Source organism: Pelecanus crispus, chromosome 13 (assembly GCF_030463565.1).
Source record: "Pelecanus crispus isolate bPelCri1 chromosome 13, bPelCri1.pri, whole genome shotgun sequence".
Taxonomy (NCBI): Eukaryota; Metazoa; Chordata; class Aves; order Pelecaniformes; family Pelecanidae; genus Pelecanus; species Pelecanus crispus.
Window position 1 is genome coordinate 23,672,273 of NC_134655.1, and position 10,165 is coordinate 23,682,437.

The 10,165-nt window shown below is 61.5% G+C and overlaps 1 protein-coding gene across 1 annotated transcript; it reads right to left on the reverse strand.

Annotated features, from left to right (window-relative positions):
• Nucleotides 1-1,225: 1,225 nt before the first annotated feature.
• On the reverse strand, nucleotides 1,226-8,542 carry ARR3 (arrestin 3). The gene is made up of 17 exons (XM_075720548.1): nucleotides 8,526-8,542; nucleotides 7,974-8,004; nucleotides 7,513-7,573; nucleotides 7,080-7,124; nucleotides 6,493-6,692; nucleotides 6,323-6,382; nucleotides 6,004-6,071; nucleotides 5,551-5,686; nucleotides 5,366-5,450; nucleotides 5,168-5,240; nucleotides 4,495-4,632; nucleotides 3,899-3,982; nucleotides 3,582-3,605; nucleotides 3,013-3,065; nucleotides 2,632-2,641; nucleotides 1,671-1,673; nucleotides 1,226-1,325 (listed from the first exon to the last, which is right to left on the reverse strand). Exons 1-17 carry the CDS (start codon nucleotides 8,540-8,542, stop codon nucleotides 1,226-1,228), a joined length of 1,188 nt encoding a protein of 395 aa, XP_075576663.1.
• Nucleotides 8,543-10,165: the final 1,623 nt, after the last annotated feature.

Consider the following 10,165-nt stretch of genomic DNA (forward strand, 5'->3'; position numbering starts at 1 on the left):
GGGCACCCCCGGCTCTGCCCCCGCACCCCCGGCTTTGCCCCGGGTACCCCCGGCTTTGCCCCGGCACCCCCGGCTCTGCCCCCGCACCCCCGGCTCTGCCCCGGGCACCCCCGGCTCTGCCCCCGCACCCCCGGCTCTTCCCCGGGCACCCCCGGCTCTTCCCCGGCACCCCCGGCTTTGCCCCGGCACCCCCGGCTCTTCCCCGGCACCCCCGGCTCTGCCCGGGTACCCCCGGCTCTGCCCCGGCACCCCCAGCTCTGCCCCCGCACCCCCGGCTCTTCCCCGGCACCCCCGGCTCTGCCCCGGCACCCCCGGCTCTGCCCCGGGCACCCCCGGCTCTGCCCCCGCACCCCCGGCTTTGCCCCGGGTACCCCCGGCTTTGCCCCGGCACCCCCGGCTCTGCCCCCGCACCCCCGGCTCTGCCCCGGGCACCCCCGGCTCTGCCCCCGCACCCCCGGCTCTTCCCCGGCACACCCCGGCTCTGCCCCGGCACCCCCGGCTTTGCCCCGGGTACCCCCGGCTCTGCCCCGGCACACCCCGGCTCTGCCCCCGCACCCCCGGCTCTTCCCCGGGCACCCCCGGCTCTTCCCCGGCACCCCCGGCTCTGCCCCGGCACCCCCAGCTCTTCCCCGGCACCCCCGGCTCTTCCCCGGCACCCCCGGCTCTGCCTGGGCACCCCCGGCTCTGCCCGGGTACCCCCGGCTCTGCCCCGGCACCCCCGGCTCTGCCCGGGCACCCCCGGCACCGGGCACCGGCTGCCCGCTCCGTGCTCTCCCACAGCCCCCAGGGTGGGCCCCGCGCCCCGGCACCACCACACGGAGCCTGCAAGCGGGGGGCCACTGGGGCGGGTTTATTTATCACGGTGTCACAGAGCATTGCATCACGCAGGCAAATGGCAAACACGCTGGTGGCGGCGCTCGGCCGGCCTCCGGTGCACCCTCCCTGGCCCCTCGCTCGCACCCATGGGCGCAAGGAGGTGGGAGCACCGTCCCGCGCACAGGCCAGCTTTACCGGCACCGGCTGGCTCCCGCCACCGCAACCGGGGCTTGGAGCGGGTGCGAGGAGCCCGGGGGAGGATGGGGGACCTAGGGGAACACATGGCGCCGCGCGTAAAGGGCTGCGGTGTCTGCACCGCGTGCGGGACGGCGGGGAACATGCTACGGGCATCTACGGCCCAAACCGGGGCGCGTGGCACCGGTGGCTCTCCCTGCGAGCAGGCGGCAGGTTAGCTGTCCTCTTTGTCCGCCTCCTCCTTCTCATCTTCGTCGTCTTTCTCCCCCTTGAGTTTCTGGCGAGCGAATTCCTCGATGACGATGTCCTCGTCGCTGGAAGGGAAAGCAGAGCGTGGTGAGCCCGCGGGCCGGCTGCCCGGGCTGCGCCGCAGCGATGAGGGCGAAATCCCCGCTGCCGCCCGAACCCTGCTCCCGCTCGGGGACAACGGGGCGCTGGCCCCGTCACCCCACGCGCCGCGGGGAACAGTCACCGCGAGCCGCGGCCTGACCCGAGCACGCAGACCCAGGACAGAGCGCTGGCTCGACTGCGAGCGTGCGTGACCGGAGGAGCTGGGCTCTTGCCTGCAACTTTTGGCGTTTTTGAAGACAGTGCTTTGCATTGTCAAGGGAAAAAAGGGAAGGAAAAGAAATTAAAGTGGAGACAAAGAGATTAGTTACCTCCTTGCGAAAGGCGAGCGGCGGATGACATCAAGGGAGAGCCACAAAATGAAAAGTGGGGGGAAGAAAAACGGAAAAAGAGAGTCAGCAAGACCGATTCCAAAAGCTTGCGAATGTGAAACGACTTGGCAAAACCTACAGGGAGCGATGGTGGGGACAGGCCAAGAGATTTCTTCCTCTGGAAGTTTAAATAATCCTCCCTGAGCTGGGGAGCTGACAGGTTTTGGTGTGACAGCCTCGCAGTTGCAGCCCGAGTTTCCAGGCTCCAAATCCCAGTGCTCGTGTCCCGTTGCCGGGTGTAACCAGACACAAAAACAGCTTTTGGGGGCTTTGCAAGCCAGGGCCAGCTGCGGGGCTGGTTGGCGGCCGCGGCTGCCAGGCACGGCTGCCAGGAATGGGTTTGGCACGCTGCGGCTTCCCGGGGGGGAAGCAACCCCAGCTGTGGCTTCAGCTGGAATAAGCTCATGTGGTGGGAGGAGAAGCGGGCTCTGGCACTGGGGAGCGTGCGGGGGCACGGGGCTGCGACCGGGGCCGCTTCCAGCGGCCGAGGGACCTCAGCGCGGGGCGGACGGGGACCGGGGCCGCCGGGGACGTTGTGTCCAGCGGTGGCACTTGTGATGGGAGACGCAGCGCTGCTGGCTGCTTCCGAGGGACAAGGCGAGGTCTGGGCTTGCAGCAGGAGAGGCTGCTGTGTTTGCAGCAAGGGGAGTTGTAAAATAAGCCCTGGAAATTTGCAGAACACGTGCCGAGCCCAGCATTTGAATCCTCCCAGCCTGTGCCCCATGGAGGGTGTCATGCTGTCTGCCGTGACACAGGGGCTCAGGACTTTGAGGCCTGGATGACTTCATCCAAGGATGTAATCTCAAACTGGAACGGGGCATCACATCCATCTGCGATGGATCTGTATGGTTTATGTGTTACAGGAAATGCTGGCTTGAGGTACCAGGAAGCATGTCTTTACCTTGGCTTATCTGTAGTCCATTGATAAGCAAAGCACAGGGAGGCAAGGATTGAGAGAGACACACATGCAGGTTAATAAAGAAAGGACATTTCAACTAACATCTCTTAACGCTCAGGTGGTTTTTCTGGGAAGAGAGATGTTGAGATGGGTGGCAGCCAGTGCGTCACGGGGAGGAGAGCTGCTCCTGCGGCCGGCCGCAGACGGAGGATGGCTGCCGCGCGTCTGGAGCCCCTCTGCCCGCCCCACAGCCGGGGGTGCTGGGGCAGAGCGGGGCCCTTCGCACGGAGGCAGCTGCATCAGTGATGCTTTTAGCAGTTCCCTTCTGAATGGGGACTGCCTCTTCCTCCCCCGCGTTTCAGCAGCACCCCAGGCGCTACCTACCATCCGCAGGCTTCTGGTGCATCAGGATGACAGGCAGCTCGACGCCAACGTCGCTGGAAGGAAAAGTGCTTCTTTCAATAAACCTGACCAGCACCGCACTGTGCTCGGCCCTGCGGGCAGCTACCTCCTTAGAATCATAGAATCATCGAATTGTTTAGGTTGGAAAAGACCTTTAAGATCATCCAGTCCAACCATTAACCTCACACTACCAAGTCCACCACTAAACCAATTAAGGGGAGAGGAATAATTTCATGTTTCCTGGCTTGGTGGCTGGATTATTTTTTAATGAAAGTAAAACTAGGAATCACTAAGGTTGGAAAGGATCTCTAAGATCATCAGTCCAACCATCAACCCAACACCCCCATGCCCACTAAACCATGTCCCCAAGTGCCACCTCTGCCCGTTTTTTGAACCCCTCCAGGGATGGGGACTCCCCCACCTCTCTGGGCAGCCTCTTCCAATGCTTGACCACCCTTTCAGTAAAGAAATTTCTCCTAATATCCAATCTAAACCTCCCCTGGCGCAGCTTGGGGCCATTACCTCTCATCCTATCGCTTGTTACTCCTTACCTGGAAGTGAGATCCCCCAGGATGCTGCGGGAGAGAAGGGACAGAAATCAGACAAGGCAGAGGAGGGGAGGCGTTAGACTTTGCTTTGTAATAAGGTAGAAGATGATTTATAATAGGGGTGAAGGGCAGCGGTGATGGGGATGGAGGTGTGGGAGTCAGAGAGCAGCCCAGCACCCGGCCGCCCCACAGCCCGGGGGAGCAGGGCAGGGGCGAGGGGATCCGCGGCAGGAGTCCCTTCGTCATCTGCCCGGTGGTACAAGACCCCACAGCACGGTCCAAGGGGACGGTCCCCGCCGCCCGCGCCCACAGAGCCTCACCCTCCTCTGGACACCATCAGGTTGACCTTCACTTTGTAGGACACCAGGATGCCCAGCACCTCCTTGTCCATGCCGGGTCTCAGGCTAGGAGAAAGGCAGAGCAGAGCGGTGAGGCGGGCAGTGCTGCTCGCAGACCCCGTCCGCTCCCCCCACAGCAGCTCCCGGGGCTGTCTCCATGCCCCATTTTGTGTGGGGTGCCCTGGGGTGTAGCAGGAGAGGACAACACAGCGCGGCAGTACAAGAGAGGGGAGGGCAGGTCGCTTGGCTGAAGCCACAGCGCTGTTTCTGGAAGCCATTTGAGCTGCCTGAGCTGGGATTTACTCCTGAGACGAGACCCGAGGCAGCTCTGTGGAGGGATACAGGGGCTTTGGACGATGGTTGGGACTGGGAGGCTACATCTCCTATGAGATGGGAGGTGGCTCTGTGGCTGTCTCACAAAATCCCTGCATTTTCCAGCTGGATGGGGTGGGCACAGGAGGTGTGGGGGACCCTTGGTGGGAGCCCAGAGCACCCTGAGCAGCGGGAAGCTGTCGGAGAGGGGGGAAGGCACGGCTCCAGCCATGGTGGGCGGCGGGGGAAGCCCACCCGGCTCTTACATGGTGGTGGAGGCCAGGTTGGTGTCCTCGTGCTTGAGCTTGCCGTCAAGAGCGAGGCCTCGCTTCTCACGGTTGGCCGAGAGCATGGGAGTGACGGAATACGTTTTGGAGAAGGTGGAGTTGGCCGGCACGTTCTCGCTGGAAGGGGTGGGGGAGGAGAGCTCAGAGCCAGCACCAGCCTGGCGGGCGCTCAGCACCCACCGGGGACGCTCAGCATCGTGCCAGGCACCTGGGCAGAGCCAGACCCCCCCAGCCTGCCCTCCCCACGCAGCTGTCTGGGGCCTGTTTCCTCCTTTCGTTCTCTTATACAACCACTTCTTTTTTCTACCCCCCGCCTTTGCTGCAGCCCTCCTCGTTCTCAGGGGCACAGAGGCTGCGGCCGGCCTCAGAGATGCAAAGCGAGGAGAGGAAGCAGCCCGGGGCAGGCAGCTGCGCACCTTCCCCAGGGACCTTCCCAGCCGACAACACCAGCTTGCGCTGCGGGGCACGGTGTCCACAGCCTTCCCTCTCCTCTGCTTCCTCTGCATCTGCTCTTCTAACCCTGATATTTTTGCTGCCTGGTGTAAAACCGTCTTCCCCACCCCCTCTCCCCATCACTCTCCCCTCCTCCTCCTCCTTTCTCTTCCTCCCTCTGGCCGTGATGCCATGCCACCCCCAGCCCCTTTTCACTTACTTTATCTCCTCGGTGCACACAGTCTTCGTGTATTTATCCAGCGAATAGAGGACCACATCTGTGATCTGATCAACTGAGGAGAGACAGGAGGGCGCAGCGTTGCTGACGCGGCAGAGGCACGGGCACGCAGTCCCCATCTCCGACGGGGAGGCCGGGATGCGGTGGGTGCCGGGATGTGCCCCTCCTGCCCCCTCTCACCCGAGATCTTAATTTTTTTCACAATCTTGTTGGTAGTGTTGTTGATGTTGACGGTCACATTGATGGGGTCTCCGTGGTAGTAGACCTGCAGCGGGAAGAGGCTCAGTTACGTGACCGGGCATCCCGGTCCCCATCCCTGGGGATGCACGCGGTGGCACGAGCTGGGCGACAGCCCCCGTCCTGACCTCCTTATCCAGGGAGGCTTCCAGGTGCAGGGGCTTGTCGGACATCATGAACTGCCGGGTGGTCTCCGACTTTGGGGGTGGCCCCGACTGCAGGGGTGCAAACTGGATCTTGCGGATGATGAGACGCACCGAGTTCCTGCGGGGCGAGAGGTGGCGGTCACCCCCAGCCCCCCCGGCAGGATTGTGCTGACATGGCCTTCAAGGGGGACTCGTCGGCTGTCTTCAGGGACATCGCAGCGTCTCTAGCCAAAGGATGCAAGCTGCAGCCTGCTCGTAGGACGTGGTGAGTGCTGACATGGCGACCACTGCCCCTCCTTTGGGCAAAGTCCCCCATCCCAGTGTGGCACAGGCTGACGGCAGGTCCTCGGCCCGCCCCCTAAGCTGGCCACCCCAAAACCATCCGGTGGTTTGTTTCTAGGGCCATGGGGCAGGAAAGGGATCCCCTGCAAATACCTCTTGTGAATTTTCTCCTCCAGATTTTCAGCACAAAATCCTTTGACCTCGAAGTCCACGCCGCAGGCCTGGGGGGACACGTATGGTCACTAAACAGGAGGGGCTCAGAGCTGCCTGAGGTTTAGGTTCATTCCCCTCCTTCCTCCACGGCATCCCCGCAGACCCTGGTCCCAGCTCCAGCCACCCTTCCCCTCCAACCCTCACCCTGCGGGCCAAGTCCCCATGAAAGAGAAGCGGCTTTTGGTTTTGGCACCCCACAACTTAACCCCCTGCCAGAGGGAACGGGTCCAGGGGACACAGGCTGGGGACAGCAGCTCACCTTTCCCACATCATCTGGTCCCGGCTGGAGGGTGACCGAGCAGGGCAGGTTGGTGGCAATCTGGGCAGAACAGGAAAAGAGAGAGAAAAGTAAATAAAGAACGTGCCCAGAGAGGAGCCCCGGTGCGCACCACGGAGGCGTGCAGTCGGGAAGAGCTGAGCAGCCCCTACCTCGAAGGTGAAGGGGTAGGCATTCTCCCCAAGCTTCTTTGTCAGCTTCTCCTGCAAGGGAGTGAGGGTTTTGGGTGCCTGGTCTGGCACCGGCGGGAAGATCTGGGTGGTCAGGACATAGAGGTCCTTCCTGAAGGTCAACCCGATAACATCAAGGTCATCTCGGCCGTAGCGGAATGCGCAAGTCAACGTCACGTACACTGCAGCCGGATGGAAACGGAGAGGAGCAGGGTTAGGGGAAGGGTGAGATAAAGGGAGGGCAGGGGGTTGAGGAAAGAGGAAAGAAAGAAAAACTACTTCAGTAATTCTTTAGAAGTATGACTCTTATCAGGACCCAGACCTCAGACACCAAGTTAACATCGCATCGTGCTGCAAGGCACGGGTAGCTTCAGAGCCAGTGCCCCCGGTAGAAAAGACAAGAAGAAAGAGGCAGCTTTCCTCTCGGGTCAGCCACCGTGGCACTGATGTACAGCGAGCTGTAGATGACCCGTTGCAGTTTTAACCTGACTACAGTCCCACGTTGCTTGTGAGCTTTGGACTGGTTTCCATCCCTTCCCCTTATAACATGGGATTTTGTGTCTTAATACCTTTTCTGTCCTTTAGGTACTCGGGGTCGATCAGGCAGACGCCATCTGCAAACAAGCAGAGAAGAAGGGCCAGTGAACTCGGCTGCCCGGGAAGATCCTTGCAAAGATACAGCGCTTTTTAAGGTCAAATAATCCGCTCATCAGCTGGGAAGGTGACTGAGGGGAGCTGCCGGTCAGGGGGACGGCGATGCCTCCTCCAGCATCTCCACCGGCAGCGTGGGCAGGCTGTTTTGCAAAGGGACTTTGTCCCTTTCCCCACCATTTTTCTGTAAGGGTTTTTGCAGGAAAACAGGACATTTGCTCCTCTGGAGCTGCCCTTGCTCCTCCTGCTCCAGCGGGAAGCAGAGGCAAGCAGCCGCCGGCACAGGGACTGGTGTGCCTGGCCGCTCACTGCCCGTGTTTCCCCCTCCACGGCGGGCACGGCCCCACTCACCTACGGAGTCCACCGACTCCACATGATCCACGAAGTCTCTCCTCCCCAGGTAGATGGACAGCTGGAGGCAGCACACGGCGAAAGGAGAGAAGCAAACAGGTCAGTGTTTGCCATGGAACTGGCTGAAATTCTGAAATTTTCAAGCCCCGGGTGGTGTCGGGGGACTCGTTAACCCTGCTGTTAGCGTGCTGGACCAGGCATTGCATTTAAGGATTCATATAGGATTGGTTTTTTTTTTAAATTTCTATTTTGAAAAGCGAACCCTGTGGTGGTATCGTGGCAGGTATAGCAGGAATCAATCAGATTTCAAAGCAAAGGGAAACCCAGCCTGCGCCCCGTTCCATGGGCAGAGCCACCCCGGAGGAGCCCCGCAGCCCCTCCACGCTGGCACAGCCTGCACCTTGGGCTGACCCGCACCCAGGGACGGGTGCACGGTCCCGTCTCTGCGTGCACGGACTCACCTTGCCGTTGGGGCTGGTCTTCTTGAACACCCTGCAGAGGAAACACAGACAGTTGGGTTGGGAACGCCCTGGACCAGGCTGGATGCGACGCAGCCCGCTCCGGGCGCAGGCAGGGAGCAGGTGACTGTTCATCTGCCCGGGGCGAGGAGGGAGAGGGCTTCCCGGCAAGCATTGTGCATCTCCAAGAGCTACACCAGAGCGTGCACGGGATGTCCTGGCCTTGGGGAATGTGGTGTCCTGCAACTTCAGAGCCAAACCTGCCCCGTCTGGCTGCCCTGGGGGGTGTCATGCTCCTAAGCTCAAACTGTGACCATCAGGGAGGGAGTGCATTAGCTGGCTGCGTCTTACGGGCAAGTGAGAAACACCAACACGCAGAAAAAAAGAGAAGGTGCTTTGCTGGCCCCACAACGGCTTGCTCCATCTCGCTACGGCGAGCTCATGTACCCGCAGCGGGTGAGGGGAGCGGGGGGCTCACTTTCTCCTTCTGCTCCTGCCCCGCAGCGCCCTGCTCCATCCCAATTTAAAAAAAAAAAAAGAAAAAAAGACACTTACTTTGCTCCTTCTGCCATTTCAAGTCAGCGGCCGCGCAGGCGGGGATCTGCGGGGAGAGAAGGAGGGGAAATGCTGGGCGAGGCGGTGGGGAAGGGGCAGCCGCCGGCCGTTGCCAGCCAGCGGGACGGAATCATTCGCATCGCAGTGAACCGCAGGGCTGCAGCGCTGCTGGGCCTTTTGCCTTTGCAAAGCTCGGGGTTCAGCTGGGGCTCCCCAGCTTCGGGATGGGGCACAAGGCACGTGCTGGTGGCTGGCGACCCGGCGGGGCAGCCGAGCTGAGCAAGCCCCTTGCCCTCGGCCAAAAAAGCAGTGAAGAGGAGGTGGAAAAGGAAAAGGGAGAGCGATGCCCCAGGCAGGGCAGGCTTCAGAAAATAGAAAGCGGTGACTCCCAAGGGAGCGAGTTCAAGGCTGGGAAAGGCAAGAAAATGGACAAAAGGGCTTACGGAGTTTCAATTTTATGAATTTTTCTTGTTGCAGGAAATTGGCTGTCATGGCTTAATGGCAGGGACGGGCTCGTTCTGTCCCGTTGCTCACGGGAGGGCGATGAAACCACCGGCACAAAGGTCGAGGGCAACTTAACCGCCCCGCGGGCAGGGGGATCTCAGGGTGCACGGCCCCAACCCACCGCCCCTCCGTCCCCGTTCCCGGCCGGCAGTGCCAGAGCTGGCTCTGGGAGGGCAGCGCTGGCAGCCCTGCCTTCACGCTGGGAGCCTGCCTGGGGCTGCCCGGCCCTGCCAGACCGCTGCCTGCGCTTTGCTTGCTCAAGCCTGGCATCCAGAATTAAACCGTAAATATCGCGCTGATCACCAGCTGATTCGCCGGGAGATTAGATGGGATGAGCTCAGCTTCTTAAAGTTAGGCAGCTCCGACATTAGCAGAGCTTAAGCCCAGGCAGGATTTTAAGCCCCAGGGGCATGTGGGCAGAGTTGCCTCTTTATGCAACCTCAGGGATGCTGTGGAGAAAGAAGAAATTGATATGGGGGGAGGAGGTGATCCTCTTCCCTGTGGAAAATGAGGGATTAGTCCCAAACACAGGATCTTTGATGCCCTCAGGTGCTGCGGGATGTGAAGCTCGGGCATCCTCGCCCGCAGGGTTTCGTGGGCAGCAGCAAGAGAAGGCACGAAGGGAGCGGGAGCAGAGCGGTGCTGCGGGCTCGGCCCTCTCCAGAGCCTGGGAATTGGGGATGAGGCGATGAAGGGTGGAGGAGAGAAGAGCTGAGCTCCTCCTCTGCATCTCTCAAGCCCCAGAGAGGGGACTCGGACCCCTCCTGGCTTGGCTAAGCTCTCCCACGCTCCTACCCGACCCCCGCACCCGTGCCCTCTGGCTTGGCCACGCTGAAATCCTTTTGGCCCCATTTTTCCCCTTTCAGCCCCAAACCACCCTCCTTCCAGCCACAGTCCGGCACCAGCGTCCCTGCCCCCAAGTGTTTTACAAAACAGCAGAATCCGTGCCCCAAAGCACTGGCAGGGCCCAGGCAGCACTCACCTGGCCGGTGGATGGACAGACAGACGCCCTCCTCTTCCTCTCCCAGCGCGTCCCACTGCCACCCAGTCACTACGGGCTGCTCCCAGTCCTGCAGGTTCTTATATCCCGCCGGCGGTCCCTCCCCTGGCATCTGATCTCACCCGCTCGGCTTTGG